The sequence below is a fragment of the Oryctolagus cuniculus genome, chromosome 9, assembly GCF_964237555.1.
Source record: "Oryctolagus cuniculus chromosome 9, mOryCun1.1, whole genome shotgun sequence".
NCBI classification, from domain to species: domain Eukaryota; kingdom Metazoa; phylum Chordata; class Mammalia; order Lagomorpha; family Leporidae; genus Oryctolagus; species Oryctolagus cuniculus.
This window is the reverse complement of record NC_091440.1, coordinates 83,068,475-83,090,388: the sequence shown is the minus strand read 5'-3', so window position 1 is coordinate 83,090,388 and position 21,914 is coordinate 83,068,475. Positions and strand designations below refer to the sequence as shown.

The window sequence follows — 21,914 nt, the reverse complement described above, 5'->3', positions numbered from 1 at the left end:
CTGGCAGCTGGAACTCCAACCATGGCTCAGATATGCAATGCCGGCATTACATGCAGCAGGCTAACCCACAGCCACACAACACTGGCCCCCTCCACTTACTCTTTAGCATTGGGATTGCTTGCTTGCTTTTTTTCCTTAAGCACAGATTGGCAGACACTGAGTTCTCAGCTTGCTTGCTTTCTTTTAAATCAAAGATGTATTTAGTTTAATTCCAACAGGGTGTGTGGGATTGAGTCTCTGTGGTCTCTGCTCGACACTGAAGGGCAGGTGAAGCCAGCTCACCATTTTGGCAGCTGTGTTGTTCCATTTAACACAGCGCTTCATTTTGTTCCCAGCTTCTCAAAGTAGGTGTATCTGTAAAGGAAAGAGAGACGTTGCAACTCCTGCTTGTTTACATTCTAGGAATCAGTGGGAACAATATGGAGTTTTAGCGAGTCTTACTAGGCTAAAGATTTAGGGCAGCTTCCACAGCTTTCCATTTCAGTCTAGTAGTCACACCTACTTTTGCACAGTGGCTAAGATCTGGGCTTTGAAGTCAGGTAAACCAAGGCTAAATGCTGGTATATATATATATATATAGCATATGTACAAGGGGACTTCAAAAAATTTACATAAAATGCATAATATGAAAATACTATGCATGGATTTTATATTTTTTGCACCAAAATATTTTTATTCCATTTTCTATGAACTTTCTGCTATATATATGTATATATATAAATATGTATTTCTGATTAGTTCTCTGTGCAAGCCCACAGAAGCAAAATTAGGCCATTTTTTCTTATAAAAATAGGATCAGATTTTATAATTTAGTTAGGAATTCATATTTTCCATTTAATTTATAATGAATATTTCTATATTAGTAAGTATTAATCTATAGTTTATAATGACTACAAAGCATTACTGTGTGTATTTAATTAACCATTTTATTTAGATTTCTTTCAATTTTTTTGACAGGCGGAGTTAGACAGTGAGAAAGAAAGAGAAAAAGGTCTTTCTTCCGCTGGTTCACCCCCCAAATGGCTGCTATGGCCAGCGCACTGCGCCGATCTGAAGCCAGGAGCTGGGTGCTTCCTCCTGGTCTCCCATGCAGGTGCAGGGCCCAAGCACTTGGGCCATCCTCCACTGCCTTCCTGGGCCACAACAGAGAGCTGGACTGGAAGGGGAGCAACCAGGACAGAATCTGGTGCCCTGACCGGGACTAAAACCTGGGGTGCCGGTGCCGCAGGCGGAGGATTAGTCTAATGAGCCGCGGCGCCGGCCGGGTACTTTCAGTTTTTAACTTTTATATATTTGCAATTAATAATAATCTTGTAGATACTACTTAAGTGCTTATTTCTGATTATTTCATTAGTATTAAGGACAAATAGGGGTCTTTTAAGAAATGTAGCAAATACCTTAAAATGTTTTTTCTTAATACTATAAAATATGTTACCAAAACATTGCCAGGAAAGGACAGAGAACTGTATTTTTGCACTGGTAGGAACGACTGACATTGGAGAGAGAAAAAATTGATGTCAGTAGAGAGGGTGGTATTGTAGGATCTGTGTCCTTGAGGAGGTGGGAAGGTTGGGATCTTAGTGTACAACCAAGTGCTTTAAAATAGAAACAAGGAGAATACATCTCTAGTAATGAGCAGAAAAGTAGAGTGTGGGAGAAGGTGCCGAAAGGTTGGTAGGGTGGCAGTAGGAGTCAGAAGATCTCTTAGCATTGCTTCAGTTATCTTCGTGAAGTGGGGAACAAGGTCATGAGCTTGAGAGTGAGGGTGGAAAGGATGTTGAAGGTTTTGACATGAGCAGAGAAGATGTAAGATATAATTGAATCTCATTATTTGTGGAGTCCTTACTTGCAAACTTCCCTACTTGCTACAATTAATGTACAGCCCTAAACCCCAATCCTCATGGTGCTTTCATAGTTATTTGTAGGCAGGCTCAGGTTCAGAGCTGTAAAATATTTTGAGTCATCCAATATGCGTGTTCTCAACTAAGGCTAAGCAAGCCATGCTGTGTCTTCTTGTTTCACACTAAAAGCAAGTCATTTTTGTAGACTCTTTAGTGCTACATTTTGGGCATTTTTCTGCGCTTTTTGTTGATGACTGTGCAGTTAAAATGTGACCCCCTTCAAAACACATACCCAAGTGTAGTGCTGAAGGGCTCTTTAGGGTTCTGCCCTGTGAAATGTTGTGATGTGCTTTATGGAGAAAACGTGTGTATTACAGAAGTGTCATTGAGGAGTGAGTTAAAGCACTGTTGTCTGTGAGTTCAATGGTAAGGAATCAATAAGGTAATAAATAAGGTATTTTAAACAGAAATGCACATAAAGCAAGGTTACATGCTTATTAGTTGGTGAAGCTCGTGGGAGCCTAATATTAATTCACAGTTCATGATTATGGAACACAAGCGCTGTGATTAGTAACAAGAATCAATTGTGTGTGTCTAGAACAATGGCAGAGTGAATGAAGTTGGGAGGTAAAATAAAATTTTTGGGCAGCCATAGGAGCCCCCTTGACTTCTTTTAGATTTATTTGAGAGTATCTGTAGGCAGAGTATTTGTAGGCAGAGTTAGAGAGAGAGAGAGAGAGAGAGAGAGAGAGGCCTTCCATCTGCTTCCAAATGGCTGCAATGGCTGGCCACAGCAGGAACCAGGAGCTTCATTGGGTCTCCCATGTGGGTGCAGGGGTCCAAGCAATTGGGCCATCTTCTGCTGCTTTCCCAAGCACATTAGCAGGGAGCTGGATCAGAAGTGGTACAGCCAAGGCTTGAACTGGCACCCATATGGGATGTCACATTGTAGGTGGTGGCTTAGTGTGCTATGCCACAGCACTGCCCCTCCAACCCCAGCCTTGACTTTTAAGATAATAAATTTAAGCTGGCGCCGCAGCTCAATAGGCTAATCTTCCGCCTGCAGCACCGGCACACCGGGTTCTAGTCCCGGCCGGGGTGCCGGATTCTGTCCCGGTTGCTCCTCTTCCAGTCCAGCTCTCTGCTGTGGCCAGGGAGTGCAGTGGAGGATGGCCCAAGTTCTTGGGCCCTGCACCCGCCTGGGAGACCAGGAGAAGCACCTGGCTCCTGGCATCGCATGCACCAACCACGGTGGCCATTGGAGGGTGAACCAACAGAAAAAGGGAGACCTTTCTCTCTGTCTCTCTCTCTCACTATCCACTCTGCCTGTCAAAAAAAAAAAAAAAAAAAAAAAAAGATGATGAATTTAAAGTAAGGTTAATCAGTGTGATTGTTTTCCTGCAGCCACATTAGTGAGAATGGTGAAGCCAGATCCCACTGTGGGAGTGGAGAGTGGAGCAAGGGAGTGATTACAAGAAGTCTTCAGGGGCCGGCACTATAGCATAGTGGACTAAGCCTCTGCCTACAGTGGCCCATATGGGCACTGGTTAGTGTCCCAGCTGTTCCTCTTCTGATCTATCTCTCTGCTATGGCCTGGGAAAGCAACAGAAGATGGCCCAAGTCCTTGGGCCCCTGCACCTGCGTGGGAGACCCAGAAGAATCTCCTGGATCTTGGCTTCGGATTGGCGCAGCTCTGGAAGTTGGGGCCATTTGGAGAGTGAAACAGAAGATGGAAGACCTCTCTGTCTCTCCCTCTGTTTGTAACTCTGCCTCTCAAATAAATGAATCCAAAAAAAAAAAAAAAGCCTTCAAGAAGCATGTTTGAAATAATTTTATTTTGGTAAAAAGTGCTTTGAAATTTATGTGTATAAGAGATATTCAAAATGTTTGTGGAAAGTGTGTATTCTGAAAACACTGTGTTTGTATCTCAAAGTTTTTTTTTTTTTTGCAGCAAAATTTTCGTTTTGATTCTGTTTTTCAATGAAGTTTTTGAAGTTCCTTTGTATGATGGTTGTCTTTTATGATTTATGTCTGTGTACATATATAGCAAAACGTTTTTTTTTGTTAATGTAAAGGGCACCAAGCATATTGTTTTTTGAAATGTCAGTGAGTTTTTAGAAATATTTATTTTTTTGGCATCCCTCGTAAGAATAAAGGCTGTTCTCAAAGACACATAAATTGTGTCTAAAGGGCCCAGTATTGTGGCACAGTGGGTTAAGCCAGAGCCTGTGACACTGGCATCCCATATGGGAGCACATGGTTTGAATCCAGGCCTCTCCACTTCTGATACATCTCCCTGATAATGTACCTGGGAAAGCTGCAGAAGATGGCCAAAGTGCCACCTGTCTGGCCCAACACTGGCTATTGTGGTCATTTGGGGAGTGAACCAGTGAATGGAAGGTCTCTCTTTTTCTACCTCTCTATCACCCTGCCTTTCAAATAAATAAAATAAGTCTTTAAAAAAATTGTGACCAATATCTTTGAGGAGTAGAGATTAGACTTTGGCAGCATCTATTGATGTACAGATGCCTTTCATTGTGTGACTTGTCCTCGCTGACAACTTCCCAGTGAATCGGGTGTTACACCACTTTTTCTCTATTTATGTATTGAGGTCAGGATTTTGTAGTGTCTGGTGTCAGCTTGGAATCCATGTTCCTCAATTACTGGCAAGCCAACCTCTTTCAGTGTTTTCATCTAAGATAATGTTAGTATCTTTCCCATTACATTGTGTAATTTTAAGAGATGATATTTGTGAAGTGTCCTTATTTTTATTTATTTTTATTTTATTTTTTTGACAGGCAGAGTGGACAGTGAGAGAGAGAGAGACAGAGAGAAAGGTCTTCCTTTTGCCGTTGGTTCACCCTCCAATGGCCGCCGCGGCCAGTGCGCTGCGGCCAGCGCACCGCACTGATCTGAAGCCAGGAGCCAGGTGCTTCTCCTGGTCTCCCATGCAGGTGCAGGGCCCAAGCACTTGGGCCATCCTCCACTGCAATCCCGGGCCACAGCAGAGAGCTGGACTGGAAGAGGGGCAACCAGGACAGAATCTAGCGCCCCGACTGGGACTAGAACCCGGTGTGCCGGCGCCGCAGGCGGAGGATTAGCCTAGTGAGCTGCGGCGCCGGCCCGTGAAGTGTCTTTAAAGCAGTGTTAAATATATAGTATGTGCCCACAAAATGTTAGTTGTTATTGTGATTATTATTGTACTGGGGAAGTGCTCAATTATTAGGAATCTAAGAAGGTGTGGCTTCCAGTGTTTACTTCAGACCATAGGGATTTTAGCTGATTCTTCACATTTGTGAATTTGACATCCCAAGATTCAACCAATGGTGAATAGAAAATATTCTGAAAATATTCAAACAGGTAAAGACTTGTTTTTCATGTCACAATACAGTATAGAAATTATTTGCCTAGCACTTACATTATGTTATGTATTATAAGTCATATAGTGATAATTTAAAGTGTACTGGGAGAATGTGGGAAGTTCTATGTGAATACCACAACATTTTATATAAGGGTCTTAAGCATCCATGGATTTTGGTGTCCTCAGGGATCCTGGAACAAAAGCCCCTGGATAGAGGGATGACTGCATATTCTAACTGTAGAAGATTGAAGCTTGGTTCAGATTTTGGAAATATCTCACCAGGTTCACACTTGGTAGCTCAATAGCACAAAAGAATAATATGTCAGAAGGAAGGGCAACCTCGGTGCATACACTTGCAGCTGTTGGCCTGCATCCTGGGGCCAGTCCCAGGCTGCAGAATGGATCAGTGTGTGAAGAGATTCAGAGAGGGGAGCAGAGTCCCAGTGCCTGGGCTGGGATGGCAGCCCCAGAAACACCTGTCAACAGAAATCATGCTAAAAAGGAAATGATAAGTTGTATGTTAAAGTATGTCAAATTGAAGCTAGAGGAGTGAATACCACATATTGCTAAACTAAGATAGCCAAGAAGCTAGAGACAGGTGAGTGGGTTGGGGAAGCAAGGATCCATCTGAGGCAGTGGAGATGGAAGGAGGTGTAGACAAGGGCAAGGACTCACTGGAGTGGCCTGATGAGCCTGAGCTTCAGAGGCAGAGGAATTACTTCCCTTTCAGATGGCAGTTGGCACTATCACTAGTGGACCAGAGGCAGGTGGTTAGAATGAAGGGAGCTGGTTGGATACCAGAAACTACCTATGTAAGATATTAAAGTGGAAGCCTCAATTTAAAATCCACTATTTCCTATTTAGAGTAGTTTAATAATACTTTGTAAACTGTATCTCACAAGATTTTTTGAATTGAAAGCTAATTTTTTTTAAAGATTTTTATTTGAGAGGCAGAATTACAGTCAGAGAAAGGGAGAGACAGAGAGAGAGAGAGAGAGAGAGAGAGAGAGAGGTCTTCCATCCACTGGTTCACTCCCCAGATGGCCCCAATGGCAGAAGCTGAGCTGATCTGAAACCAGGAGCCAGGAGCTTCCTCCAGGTCTCCCAGGGGCCCAAGCACTTGGGCCATCTTCTACTACTTTCCCAGGCCATAGCAGAGAGCTGGATCAGAAGAGGAGCAGCCTGGACACAAACTTGCGCCATATGAGATGCGGCACTACAGGAAGAGGCTTAGCCTCCTATGCCACAGCACCAACCCTGAAAATTAATATTTTTTTTCACTTGAGAGAAAGAGGTCTATCCCATCTGTTGGTTCATTTCCAAAATGCCTGCAATGGCTGGATCAGGAGTAGGCCAATGTTGGGAACTGGGAGCTCAGTGCAGATCTCCCATGTGGGTGACAGGTTCTCAAGTATGGGAATGGTCATCTGCCCCCTCCCAGAGCCAGGACTCAAATCCATGTGCTTTGATATGGACATGGCTAGCAGGGGGCTTAACTGCTAGGCCAAACACCTTATGACTTATATATATATATATAAGAGCAATTTGAACCATGCTCCCCCACCCCCCACCCGGGCTGATTAGAAAAATTAAGGTGGGGGGTTTAAAATTTTCTTCTAGTCGGTCAGGAAGAGCTTCATGGAGGAAGTAAGTGGGGAAAAGGATTCAGTAAAGGGAGGGACATTGGTTTCCAAAAGAAATTTGTTCTGGCTGTGAAGGAAGGTATCAGAGAGGGTTGGGGACAAAAATTGAGGGAGGGACATTACCATGAAGCTGGAGTTGTTTGATAGCCCAAAGGTTGTGAAAACGGGATCATGGAGGCCAGCATTGTGGTGCAGTGAGTTAAGCTGCCCCCTGGCATGCTGACATCCTGTATCAGAGTGCCAAATCAGGTCCCAACCTCTCGGATTCAGCTCCCTTCTAATGCATCTGGGAAAGCATCAGAAGATGGCCCAAGTACTTGGGCCCTCATCACCCACGTGGGAGACCCAGATAGAGTTCCTGGCTCCTAGCTTTGGGTTGGTTCGGTCCTTGCTGTTGCAGCTATTTGGGGAGTGGACTAACCGATGCAAGATCTCTCTCTTTCTCTCTCCCTCTCTGTTACTGTGCCTTTCAAGTTAAAAAAAAGAAAAAAGGATTAGGGACTTCTCAGTAATAAGAGGGACTCCAGCCAAGGAGGACACTCAGGACTGAAATCCTAGTGCTGCATTTGTGAGGTGAAGGTAGAAGAAACTGTATGAGAGAGCAATTTGAACCATGCTCAAAATAAATGCAGCAACTCATAACAAGAACTGTTATCAGATAAGAGGAGTCCTCTGAAATCTCATGGAAAATGGGTATTATGGAAAAAGTATGCATAGATTTCAAAAATTTCTTGCATTATAAAAAATTTTTAATTCCATTTTTTCCAATCCAATTTTTTAAAAAATATTTATTTGAAAGGCAGAGTTACAGAGAAAGGGAGAGAGAGAGAGAGAGAGAGAGAGAGAGAATCTTCCATCTGCTGATTTACTCCCCAAATGGCCACAACAGCTAGGGCTAGGCTAGGCCAAAGCCAGGAGCCAGGAGCCTCTTCCAGGTTTCCTCCATGGTTGCAGGGGCCCAAGGACTTGGGCCATTTCCCACCACTTTCCAAGGTGCATTAGCAGGGAGCTGGATTGAAAGTGAAGCAGCTGAGACTTGAACTAGCACCTATATGGGATACTGGTGCAGCAGGCAGAGACTTTAACCCATTGAGCCACAGTGCTGGCCCCTCCATCAAATTTTTAAAGTACCTTTGTAATATTTTTAAAATTAAAATTTTATTTTTATTTATTTAGGAGGCAGAGGGACACAGAGAGACAGATACAGATAAATGTCTCCCATGTACTGGTTCACTCCCCAAATGCCCACCACAGTTAGTGCTGGTTCAGGCCAATACTGGGAACCAGGAACTCCATCCAAGTTTCCCCCCATGGATAACAGGAACCCAGATACTTAAGCTGTCACAGAATGCATCCCAGGTGCTCATCAGCAGGAAGCTGGAGTGGGAAATGGATCCAGAATCTGAACATAGGCATCGTGATATGGGATGCGGGTGTCCCAAGTGGCATCTTAACTGCTAGGCTGGACAGCCACCCCTGCAGTCTATTTCTTAACCACACGGACAAATGAAAGGAAAGGGAATGTTTCTTCAGCAAGGGCCACCTGAGGCGCAGGTGTCAGCCAGGCCGTGTCCCTGAGCCGTGGGGCAGGAGCCACGTTCACTGCGCAGACCCACGTGCTCTGCAGAAGGCGGACTTGGTGAAGCCAAGGAGAAAGCCTCTCCTTTATTTTTCCCCTTAACTTCGCATTATAGAATATTTAAAATGTGCAAAACCGCGTAAATTATGAAGAATAATGGGCCAATGAACAGTGGTATAACAGTAACTAGAGCATGACCAATGCCATTTAAATTGTCCAGGCTCCTCCTGGGTTCCATCCACCCCTGGCTGGGACATCTGCCCTACTGTCATCAACACATGTCTGCCATCACTGAGGACAAAGCAGCTAATTCCACAATCCCATCACTCTACAATCCACTCACCGGGATGGGGGACTGAAAATCTGCAGCTGATGTCTTTGAAAGGACGGCCTGGAAGTTGCACAAACCACTTCCTCCCACATCCTGTTGCTAGACTTTATTAATTGATCCCCACATGTTGAAGAACCTGGGAAATCTACGTAGCTGAGGCCCATGTGTCCAGCTAGAGCTCTTGGGATATTCTCTTTCCAAAAGGAATAATAAGCATAAGGACCCTGGGGGACTGAGTTGGTGGCCAGGTACTGTTGTAACTCAGTGTATTCATATGTTCAGCTTTGCAAGACAATGCCAGGTTGTTTTCAGAGTGCTTAAATCCATTTATACCCACCAGCAGGGCATAAAATTTCCATTAATAGTCATCCTTGACAATAATTGTCAGATGCCTCATTTTTATGCATTTAACAGGTGGAGAATGGTATTTCATTATGATCTTAAGTAGCATTTCTCTGATTACTAATGAGGCTGAGCATCTCATGTCCCTTAGCATTTTCCCTTTGGTGAAATGAATACCTATTCAAATCTTTGGCTCATCCTTCCCCTGTGTTGGGTTATTGATTTATTTTTGTTCATTTCCAAGAGGTTTTAAGCTTTTTGTATAGAATTCTCCATAATGACCATTCATCAGTTAAATGGGTTGTAAATATTTTCTTTTCTTTTCTTTTCTTTCTTTCTTTCTTTCTTTCTTTCTTTCTTTCTTTCTTTCTTTCTTTCTTTCTTTCTTTCTTTCTTCTTTTTGCATTTCTGGCTTCTCTTTTCACTTCATGTCACAATTTTTTTTAAGATTTATTTATTTGAAAGGTAGAATGACAGAGAGAGGGAAAGATACACACACACAGAGAGAGAGAGAGAGAGAGAGAGAGAGAGAGAGAGAGATCTTTCTAACTGCTGATTTCACCTCCCCAAAAGGCCAAAATAGTCATTTCTAGGCCAGGCCAAAGCCAAGAGCAAGGAACTCCCTCTTGGTCTCCCAGATGCCAAAGGGACTGGAGAGCAGGTGTCATCATCTGCAGCCTTCCCAGCAGGATGCTGGACTGGAAGCTGAGAGCTGAGCCTGGAAGCTTAACCCACTGTGCCCCATTGCTAGACCCTGCGTTTCCCTCTCAATCCATTTCACTGCTGCTCACAGTGATTAGAAATGGACTCCCTTAAAAGACCCATGTCAAGGGAGAAAAGTCTTCACATTTATCTTTTTCAAACTTTACTCTCTAGAATTTGATCCCTAGGACAGTAGGAATGAGTACCAGTGGTTGTTGGCTACCAAAACATTTTAAGTTGCCTACAGTTCTTTGTCCACAATCTTAACTCTGAATTAGTACAAATAACCTAGTTTGGTTATAATTAAAGAGACATGGATAAATGGTGTCGTCCACTTAAAGATGTCCGAAGAGCTTCATAAAGGAAATAGTCTGGAGCCAGGTTCGGCACAGCAGTTAAGATGTTGCTTGGGCTGCCCACACCCCATGTTTGAGTGCCTAGGTTCCATTACCGGCTCCACACCTGATTCTAGCTTCTTGTTAATGTGCATCCTGAGAGGCATCACTGATGAGTCCCTTCTACCCATGGATTGAGTTCCTGGCTCCTGGTTTTAGTCCCTGCTTGCTCCTGGCCATTGTGGGCATTTGGGGAGTGATCCAGAGGATGGGGGGTATTTGTCTGTCTGTGTCTCTGCCTTTCAAAAAATACAAATTTTCAAAAAACAATGTGCTGTTTAAAACAAAGGTAATAGTTTGGCAGTCTGTTGACAGGAAATAATCGGATCATTCTTGCAGCAAATTTTCTTACAAGCCTTGCATTCTTGGGTTTCCAATATCAATTTAACGTCACTTTGATTCATCTGGCAACATTGCTTGACAATTCCATTTCGAGTCCCTGGAGTATCACAGATTGCTCCAGGCTCCGACTAGGCTTCCTCTGTTCCCAGGTGCAGATGCAACTTTGCAGCTGACTGGAGGAAACCTTTTTGTCATCTCTCGTGTCAGTGACACATTAAGTGCACTCATCCCGCCACGTGGCCCTTTGCTTGTCATTTTAATGGATCACCGGACAGCTGTCGTAAAAGGAGTTTGTGCAGGAAACACTGAGTGGAGAGCGCGTTCAAGAAAAAGCTCACGGAAGAGTGATTAATAGGAAGCTTTCAGCACTTATTGAATGCCATCCTTTTTAAAGTCGATTGTCAAAGGCTTTGAAAATAATCCACCCCGTGAAGCAACACCATGCTGTCCCCCCTCTTCTTTAGAGAGACAAAGGTTCCAACTTCATTTCTGTAGTCTGTTAGAAAGCTAATAATTTATAGCCATCAGGTTATTTTCCAAAGTCTACTTCTAAAACTCTAAGATGGCAGAAAAAGTTGTAATTTCCTTTTCTGCCATGATTTCTCCAGCTGGTCTCAGGCTGGTCAGCATGTTTGTAGTGAATTGATCTACTGAGGGACTTGTAGCTTGCTTCCATATTTTGGCTACTGTGAATAATGCTGCAATGCACTGGGGAGTACAGGAGTCTTTGAGATAGGGATATTGTTTCCTCTGGGTACATACAGAGGGATTGCTGGATCACATTATAGTTCTATTCTTCATTTTTTCATGAAAATTATCTGTTTTTTTTTTTTTTTTGACAGAGTTTGTGTGAGAGAGAGAGAGACAGAGAGAAAGGTCTTCCTTTTTCTGTTGGTTCACTCCCCATGTAGCCGCTACGGCCGGCATGCTGCAGCCTGTGTGCTGCAGCCGGCGTGCTGTGCCGATCCAAAGCCAGGATCCAGGTGCTTCCTCCTGGTCTCCCATGCAGGTACAGGGGCCCACTGCACTCCCAGGCCACAGCAGAGAGCTGGACTGGAAGAGGAGCAACCGGGACAGAATCCGGCACCCCAACTGGGACTAGAACCTGGAGTGCCAGTGCCGCAGGTGGAAGATTAGCCTAGTGAGCCGTGGCGCCGGCCCATTATCTGTTTTCTATAATAGTTGTGCCAATTTACATTCCAACAAACAGTGTACTTGGAGTCCTTTTTCCACATCCTTGCCAACACTTCTTTTCTTTTGACTTTTTGGTAATAGCCTTCCTAACAGATCTGAGATGTAGCTCAGGATTTTGATTTTTACATCGTCCTGATAATTCTTGTGATTGAGAAAATATTCCTTATCTTCAAATGACATTATTTTGTATATTGACTCATTCTTTAGAAATAGATGATATGTTATAACTAGATAAGCCAGTGCTCATGGGAGTTCAGGATCTTTAAATTGCCAAGTCCATAGGTTCTCAAGTCCCTTGGCCACCCTTGATTTGACTTGCATCAACTCTAGTCTCTCAGCTTTGAGGTTAAAGGGACCTCTAATGGCATTTTTTCCCTGACTTTCTTATTCAAGAGGCCAGTCGTTTGAAGTTTAGAAATAGAAGGAGTAGAATTTCCTGGCTGGCTTTTCAGAGTGACAAACAGAAATCGATACAACCGGCTCTTATTGTCACTGGACTTCAGTTTGATAAGGCGAAGTTACTTTCCTTTCTGCTTGAGAATCCTTTGAGATTGTATTAGAATCCCTTGTGATTACTGTGCTTTGACGGCTGAACACATAGTGCTGAGTCAGCAGCTCTGCCCTCCAGTCCCCTTTTGATGGTGTTCTATGTCGTTAAGCCAGGAGTCAGCCTTGGCCCTCTTCTCTGTCTGTTGCTCTAAAGGAGATACAGTTGTCCAAGTCAGCACTCCCGCTGAGATAGATTTGTCACCCCTGGCCTGATTGATAATGTCTATAGAAGCTGGAATAGACATGTTTTGGTTTCAAAGTGCAAAGTCAAATATGAGTTACAGACTCACAGTGGATGAATGTAAAATAGCTTCAGACCTGTAGAAAATGATATATATTTTTTTTAACAGGCAGAGTGGACAGTGAGAGAGAGAGACAGAGACAAAGGTCTTCCTTTTGCCGTTGGTTCACCCTCCAATGGCCGCTGTGGCCGGCGTGCTGCGACCGGCGCACCGCGCTGATCTGAAGCCAGGAGCCAGGTGCTTCTCCTGGTCTCCCATGGGGTGCAGGGCCCAAGCACTTGGGCCATCCTCCACTGCACTCCCTGGCCACAGCAGAGAGCTGGCCTGGAAGAGGGCCAACTGTGACAGAATCCGGTGCCCCGACCGGGACTAGAATCTGGTGTGCTGGCGCTACAAGGTGGAGGATTAGCCTATTGAGCTGCGGTGCCGGCCAGAAAATGATATTGTTAATGAGAGAATATTTGAGAAAATTTTCTGACTTCTTGCAGGGCTTCTGAGGAACAATATAGTGAAACCCATAGGGGAAGCACCTTTGGAAAGGGAAATAGTTGACAACATTCGTCTCCATCTTGCTCTAGTGTATTAGATGTTCAAAAGCCAAATAGAAATAATTTGCTATTATTTGGCCTCTACATTTGGTCACTTTGGTAAAAGGAGACTTGATTGTGTGTCAAGTCAACCAATGAATATGTATTGTGTACCTACCGTTGTTAGAAACTTTATTAGGTGTTAAAAAAATTAAACACATTCCTTATTTAGCATAAATGCAAATGATCGTCATTTTTGGTGAGTCCCGAGGATTATTTTCCTATTAAAACTTTCACTGAATCCCAGGTGTATGGCAACACCGCAGAGTGGCTCAGGACAGATACTCTGCAGTCAGACTGTGCTCTCTGGTTGAAATCCCAGCTCTGCCTTTTCTGACCTTGTGACCATGGTAAGATACCTAACTTTTAAAGATGGTTGAAAAGGATGTCTACATCATGTAAGTGTTATTAGAATGAAGTGAATTCAGGCTGGCGCTGCGGCTCACTAGGCTAATCCTCCGCCTTGCAGCGCCGGCACACCGGGTTCTAGTCCCGGTCGGGGCGCCTGATTCTGTCCCAGTTGCCCCTCTTCCAGGCCAGCTCTCTGCTGTGGCCAGGGAGTGCAGTGGAGGATGGCCCAAGTGCTTGGGCCCTGCACCCCATGGGAGACCAGGATAAGTACCTGGCTCCTGGCTTCAGATCAGTGCGGTGCGCCGGTCGCAGTGCGCTGGCCGCGGCGGCCATTGGAGGGTGAACCGACGGCAAAGGAAGACCTTTCTTTCTCTCTCTCTCTCTCACTGTCCACTCTACCTGTCAAAAAAAAAAAAAAAAGAATGAAGTGAATTCATATTTGTAAATTGCTGAAAACAGTGGCCAGCAAAAAATGCAGAGTTTATTAAATAAATAAATAGAAAAATCTCTTCTTAAAGGATGTTATCATGGAAAACTGCAGTTATTACAAAATCTGGCTGAACTGCAATAGGTATGATTATTATTACTTTTCAGCAAAAGAAACTGAGTATGACCTAGGGAAATAAGACATTTTGCTTAAGGATCTATTAAATGCAAAGTTGGTACCTGAATTCATTTACACAGGACATTGCCTGAGAGGAACATGCAAATCTCTTGCTTCCTTAATACTTAAAAAACAACTAATAAAAGAAAAAAAGATTCTACTGTTCATGTGGGCCAATGCTTACCTGCCTAGCTGTGTCAATGTATCTGATACAGCGCCTCCCTTCTGCCGCTGTGCCTTGTTCGCAATGTCCAGCGCTGTGACAGATGTGGGAGGTTTCCTGCCAGGGGAAGTGTTGAGAAGACTTCTGCCTCCTGTAGTAATTCAGAGCCCATAACTGACATGATGGGAAGGCCAGAGCACAGCTCCAGGTTCCTTTGTGCTGGATGATGGTACTCACCATGGTCAATATTAGATTATGTCTCTGCGTGGCTTCATTCCAGACTCTGAATTAGTTTATTTATGCATGACTCAATTTATCTAGATTATCACATCACAATCAAAACAGTAAAAACATTCTTACACATGTTTTAAAGACACCAAATAAAGGCCAATTATCATGATATTGGATCAAAAAAAAAAAAAAAAACAAAACCAAACCCCAAATATGTCCTGTCCAGACTGTCCAGAAACCCAATTTAAATACAATAATATAAATAGATTAAAAGTCTGGAAAAATATGATACTATACAAACAGTTATGAAAATAAAGGTTACTATCTCAGCATTAGATAAAGTAGATTCTAGAACAATGAAAATTACTGAGAATAAAGAGGTATCCTTGCATAATGATGGAAGGGTCACTAGACGAAGAAGACATGCATGCAATGTGATGTTTGATATATATGTGAAATGTGGAATGAATAGATGAAGCTAGTTAACATATCCAGAACTTAACATATTTCTTTTTTTTTCTGTTATAAGAACACTTAAAATCTATTTTCAGCAATTTTGTCATATAGAATTCATTGTCATTTCTTATAGGAATGTGTTGAACAATAGATCACTGAAACTGTCTGTCAGTCCTTTGTCATTCTAACAAAACACATGACAGAAGCCGACTTTATCAAGAGGACAGATTTGTTTGGTTCACAGTTTTGGAGCTTCAGGTCCAAGCTCGGGCAGCACCAATGGTTTGGTCTCTGCGGAAGGTGGCCATGGTGGAGCACGGAGCAGGGGAAGAGGAAGGATCCCGTGACAAGCTAGGAAGCAGAGAAAGTGGCTGGGCCTGACTCAGGTTTTATAACCAATCTTAGGAGAACTACCTTCCCAGACATGCCTCCAGGGGCATGAGATCTCCCACCAGGCCTATCTCTTAAACACCATCATTTAATTACATTTTTATCCTTTAGTACCAGTTTTGGAGTCAAATCATGTTGAAATTATAGCAAAAACTGAAACTTTTGTGTACTTTGACCAATAACGCTCCCTTTTTCTAAATTCCTCCTCCCCACACAAAAGCCTCTGGTAACCACCATTCTACTCTTCCACAAGTTTAAGATTCCATATATAAGTGAGATCATTCAGTATTTGTCTTTCTGTGCCCGACTTATTTCATTTACCATCTCATGTCGTGCAAGTTCATCCACACAGTCATAAATGACAGCATTTCCTTTTTTACTCAAGGCTGGTTAACATTCATACACACACACAGTTTCTTTTTAAAATTATTTATATAAGAGGAATAAATTTCATATATACAGGTTTAAGAGCATAATGATACTTCCCAGCCCCCACCTCCCCCACCTTGCTTCCACCCCATCTCCCCCTTTCCACACACATTTTCTTTATTCATTCTTCTGTTGATGAATACTTAGGTTCCTTCTGTATCTTGGCTGTTGTGAATACTTCTGCAGTGATCACAGGAGTGAAGATAGCTCTTTGGAATACTGATTTCAATTCCTTTGGATATGTGCCCAGAACAAGGATACCTACATAATATGAAAATTCTGTTTTTATTTTTTGATGAAAGTTCCCACTGTTTTCTATAATGACTGTCTAGTTATACGGTCACCACTAGTGGATGTGTCCTCTGCTTCACATTCTCAATGCTTAGCTTTCATCTGTTTGGTAACTATCATGGGTAACTAATGGGTATGAGGTGATAGCTCATAAGGTTTTAAGTTGCATTTCTTTGATAATTAGTGATGTTGAGGATTTTTTCATATATAAGTTGGCCATTTGTATATCTTCTGAAAAATGTCTGTTAGGCCCTTTGCCCATTTTTAGATTGATTTATTTGATTTGTGGCTACTGAGTTGAGTTCCTTGTCTATCTAGAGCATTAGCCCCTTTTCAGATGTGTGGTCATGTCTTCACTCTGTTGATTGGTGTTTAGGACATTTTAATTCTGTGTATTTCATTTGCCTAATTTTGCTTTTGTTGCCTGTGCTTTTGATGTTATATCCAAAAAAAAAAAAAAAAAAAAAAAAAGATTGACCAGGCCAGTGTCATAGAGGTTTCCTCTCTGTTTTCTCATAGTAGTTTCTAGAGTTTTGAGTCTTTTATTTTCAGTTTTTAATCCATCTTGAGTGTTTTTTTTATATAGTGTGTGAAAAGGATTCACTTTTATTCTTAATGGGGATATCTACTTTCCCCAACACCATTTATTATATTCTTGGCACCTTTGTCAAAAATCAATTGACTATAAATGATGAATATATTTCTGGGCTCTCCATTTTTCTCCTTTGGCTTGTGTCTCTCTTTATGCCAGTACAGTCCTGCTTTGATTATTATAGATCTGTAATTTATTTGGAAATCATGTACTTTGCTGATTCCAATTTTGTTCCTGTTGCTCAAGATTACTGTAGCTATTCAGTCTTTGTGATTTCATAGACCTCTTAGTCCAATGCTGCATTTGTGAAATGAGTTTTGAGTGTTCCTTCCTATTCTAGCAATCTCCTGTGGTCCTTGTACTTTTGAAGTCTAATCTTTCATTTATGATTTTATTTATTTTTATTCTTTTCCCTCATTTTCCTTCATTAGTCTAACTAATGGTTTCTCAATTTTGTCTATAATTTCAAAAAGTCAACTCTTAATCCTTTCTGGTTTTTTTCTTCTCTGTCATTTACTTCTCTGATCTTTGTCTTTCCCTTCCTATGCTAACTTTAGGTTTAGTTTGTTCTTATTTTTCCATTTTCTTGAGGTGTATCTTAGATTGTTTACTTAAGGCTTTTCTTCTTCTTTTTAAATATAGGCATATATTGGTATAAAACTTCCTCTTAAAACTGCTTTTGCTGCATCCCATGTAGCTGGGATATTATGTTTCCACTTCTGTTTGTCTCAATGTATTTTCAGTGGCAGGTATTTGGTACAGTACTTAACAGACCATGTGGGACTCCTGCATTCCATAGTGGGAATGTTATGCCATGTCCCTGGCTGTGTTTGGAATTCCTGCTTTCTGCTGATATACACCCTGAGAGACAGCAGATGATGGCTCAAGAACTTGACTTGTGTCCCCCTTGTGGGAGACTGGAATTGAATTCCAGGCTCATGGCTTCAACCTGAAATCAGCTTAGCTACTGGGAGCATTTTGTGAGTGAGCTCTAGATGTAAGAACTCCCTGTTGTCTCTATGTCTTCCTCTTTCTCTTCAAATAAATAGATAAAATTTGAAAAAAGAATTTTAAATTTCTCTTTTAATTTGTTCTTTGATCACTAGTTGTTCAAGAACGTTTTTGTTTTTAATTTACAGGTATTTGTGTTTTTGCCAAAATTCCTCCTGTTGTTGATTTCATTTCATACCATTGAAGTTGGAAAAAAACACTTGATGTGATTTTTTTTTCTTTTGAATTTTACTAAGACTTGTTTTGTGGACCAACATATGATCTCTCCCAGGGGATGTTCTGTGTGCACTCGAGAAGAATGCATTCTGTTACTGTTGGATGGAAGGTTCTGTAAATGTGTTAGGCTCATTTGATCTAAAATGTAGTTCAGGTCCAATGTTTTCATATTAATGTATTATTTGGATAGTGTCTTCATTGTTGAAAGTGGAGTGCTGAAGTTTCTTACTGAATTACAGTACATCTCTCTTTCAGACCCCTCAGTATTGTGTGTGTATATATATATATGTGTGTGTGTGTGTACACTGCCATGTTGAGTACATATATATTTGTAATTGTTACATTATTTGGATGAATTTATCCTTTTTTGTTATATAATGATGTCAGAATCCTTTCAGTTATTGACTTAAAGTCCATTTTGTCTGATATAACTACTCTTGATCTCTTTTGCTTTCCATTTGCGTGGACTATTTTTTCCATACTTTCACTTTTTTTTATACCTTCACTTTCAGTTTATGTGAGATGGTAGGCAGTATTTAGTTAGGTCTTATTGTTTTTTTAATCCCTTCAGACATTCTTTGTCCTTTGATTGAAGATTTTAACCCATTTGTATTTAAAGTAAGTAGTGATAACTAGGGACTTGTTTTTGTCATTTTAATTATTTTCTGGTTGTTTTGTAGATTCTTTGATCCCTTCTTCCTCAAACACTTTATTTTACTATGATTTGATGGTTTCCTGTAATGGTTTGTGTTTTTTTTTTAAGTATTTTAAGTATCTACCGTAGGTTTTTTCTTTGTGGTTATGGTAAACTTACATGCTACAACTTAGATTTAAAATAGGCTATTTTATGCTAACAGCAACTTTAATTTCATATACAAGTTTTACACATGTACTATCACATTATTTATATTTGATATCACAATTGTATCTTTTCATAATTCTGTCCCTTAAATCATTGTAGTTGTAATTATTTTTAATAGGTTTTTATCCTCACTTAAATATTAGAGAGATGTAATTGATTTACTAATCACCATTACAGTATAAGAATGTTTTGAATTTGGCTCTTTGGCTCTATACTTACTTGCAACAGCGAGTTCATACTATCATATATTCTGTGTTACTGATTACCATCCTTCACTCAGCTTGAAGAAGTCCCTTTAGCATTTCTTGTAAGGCAAGTAGAGTGACAATAAATTCTCTCAGCTTTTGCTTTTCTGAGAATGTTTTTCTGTCCCCTTCATTTTGGAAGGATTGACTTGTTGGGTATAGTATTCTTTGTTGGCAGGTTTTTCAGGGTTTTACCTTTTCTTTCAGCTTTTTGAATATATCATCCTACTCCCTTTTCACCGTCAAGGTTTCTGATGTAAAATCCATCTATATGGAAGTTCCCTTGTTATGTAACAAGTTGTTTTCCCCTTGCTGCTTTCAAAATTCTGTGTTAACTTTTGAAAATTTGATTATAATGTATCTTGGTATAGGTCCCTTTGAATTCATTCTATTGCATATACACTAAGCTTCCTAAGTGTGGATTTTTATTTCCTTTGGTGCAGTGGTTTAGGCACAGCTTGGAATGCCTGCATCCCATAGTGCAGTGGCTGGGTTCAGTTCCAGCTCTACTTCTGATTCTTCTGATACTTTCTGATTAGCTTCCTGCTAATGTGCACCCTGGGTGGCAGCAAGCAATGGCTCAAGTAGTTGGGTACCTGTCACCCATGAGGAAGATCTGGATTGAATCCCAGTTTCCTGCTTTCAGCCTGGTCTAGCCCCAGATATTGTAGATATTTGGGAATCGAATCAGCTGATGTAGGATCTTTGTCTGTTTGCCTTTCAAATAACTACATTTTTTTTTAAAGCAAGCAATATGTTCTTCCCCTTGCTTGGGAACTTTTCTGCCATTATTTCTTTAATTTTTTTTTCCTTGTGGAACTCCAAAAATGCATATATTGTTCTGCTTTGAGTCCCCTAAGTGATCTTCCATATTTTTTGTATTTTTAAAATCGTGCTCCCAAGTTTGGATGATTATCATAAATCATTTTCAAATTCATTAATAATTTCTTTTGTTTCATTTAGTCTACTGTTGAGCCCTTCTTGTGCACTCTTCCGTTATTGTTCTCCTAAGCTATATGATGCATATTTTGGATTCTTTTATATTGTATACCTCTTTGTTGAAATGGCTTGTTCATACATTGCTCTGTTGATCTCAGTGAGCATCTTCATAACCACTGTTCTGAATTCCTTATCAGGAAATCACATGATCTCAATTTCATTAGGATCAGTTTCTAGAGATTTATCTAACATTTTTATTTAGAACATATTTTCCTGATTTTATTTTCTTTGACTTTGTGTTGGTTTCTGTAATCAGACTCTTAAGACATGCACCTCTCCAGGTGTTGTCCTTCACTGTCTCCAATCAGGCCAACCAGAGGTGCTAGGCGGCTCTCAAGTTTATGCGCTTGTCCAACAGACTGTCTTTATTCTTAATGGCTCTCATATTAATATCGTGACACAAGTGAGATGAAGGCCGGTCCTTTGGGATGCATTTGGAAAGTTTGGGGTGCTAGGTCTGCGTTCTAGCTTCTTTTTTCTTCTGGGAGAAGCCAGGAGCTAGAGAAGCCAGGAGCCACTCTTTCTGTCCTATACCAAGGATAGGCTCTGTGACAGATGCCTGCTCTCTCAGAGACCACATTCTCTGAGCCAGAATGTGCAAGTTCACAAATCACCTTTTTGTTCTCTGTGGCCCAGGGAGACTTGGAAATGCAAAATACCTTCAACTCCCAGCGCTAGGTGGTTTGGGAGGCAGTCCTCAGATGGGAGCTGTAAAAGTTGGGGCACTCCGAGTCTGGTGCTCTGGTGTAGTAGGCTAAGCCTCCACCAGCAGTGCTGGCATCCCATGTGGGTGCCGGTTCTTGTCCTGGCTGCTCCTCTTCCAATCTCTGCTTATGGCCTGGGGAGGCAGTGGATCCAGCTCTCTGCCTATGGCCTGGGAAGGTAGTAGAAGATGGCCCAAGTGCCTTGGCCCCTTTACCCACATCAGGGACCTTGGGGGAGCTCCTGGCTCCTAACTTTGGATCAGCCCAGCTCTGGCTACAGTGGCTGTTTGGGGAGTGAACCAGCAAATGAAGGCCTTTCTTCTGTCTCTCCCTCTCTCTGTCTGTAACTCTGCTCCTTAATTAAAAATTAAAATAAAACCTTTAAAAAAATTGGGGCATTCAATGCATGAACAAACTCCTTCTAAGCAGAGTCTGAAACCTCGATTTGTTTACTACTGATACAAGCCAGGGAAGAAGACACCAAGAGTGCCCATCTTCCCTTTCGGCTGATAGAGGCCTCACAGACTCTTTCCAGGGAGAATCTACAGGCAAGGATTTATTGCTAGAGCAGAAAGCCCAGAGAGTGCTATCTCCCCTGTTCAGGGCTGAGGAAGTTTATTCTTTTATTCTTTTATCTGCCCTGTAGGCCCTTCTCTGTAACTAGATGCAGAACTAGTTTGAAGTCAACTTCTCAGGGAGTTGCTGGAAGAGTATGCAGACAAACTCCTTCCAGGGAGGAGCCAGAAGACAGGCTGAACCTGAAAGCTACAGCTGCTGGGAGTATACAAACACAGTTCAAATTCTCCTCTACCTTCTGTGTCTCAGGAAAATTCTCCTTTGCCAAGTACCTGCTATTCTCCAATCAAGGTGATTGAAGTGATTGAATCCTCCATAAGGACTGTGGACGACTGTGCAATGGAATGTGACAAGCTCTGTCCGCCTTGTGAAGAAGCTGGGAGTTGGAGATTCATTCCTGATTGTAAGGAGCTGTGCTCCAGGTGGGTTTGTGCATGAATATGTCTCCATTTTCCCTACCTGTTTCAATGAGTATTTTCTCAGTTGCTTGGCATGCACGAGTCTTTCAGCTAGTGTCTGGCTTTCTCTTGGAGGACATTGATCCATGTGTAGGTGCTTATTCAGTACATCTGTGGGAGGAAGGATAGTCAGCAACTTCCTATTTTTGCACATTGTTGATGTCACTCTCCAGAAGCATGGGGTTTGAGCAAATGTCTAGAAATAGGAAAATTTGATAAATGTTTCTT

At 41.8% G+C, this 21,914-nt stretch overlaps 1 protein-coding gene across 1 annotated transcript in view; it reads left to right on the top strand.

The window, feature by feature from the left end:
* The window catches only part of B3GLCT (beta 3-glucosyltransferase), a 263,730-nt gene extending 242,049 nt beyond the window's left edge, over positions 1–21,681 (top strand). Inside the window, exon 15 of the mRNA XM_051831763.2 lies at positions 21,478–21,681. Coding sequence (XP_051687723.1) covers positions 21,478–21,666 — 189 coding nt within the window. The 3' untranslated portion in view covers positions 21,667–21,681. The remainder of the gene's footprint in view (positions 1–21,477) is intronic.
* Positions 21,682–21,914: the final 233 nt, after the last annotated feature.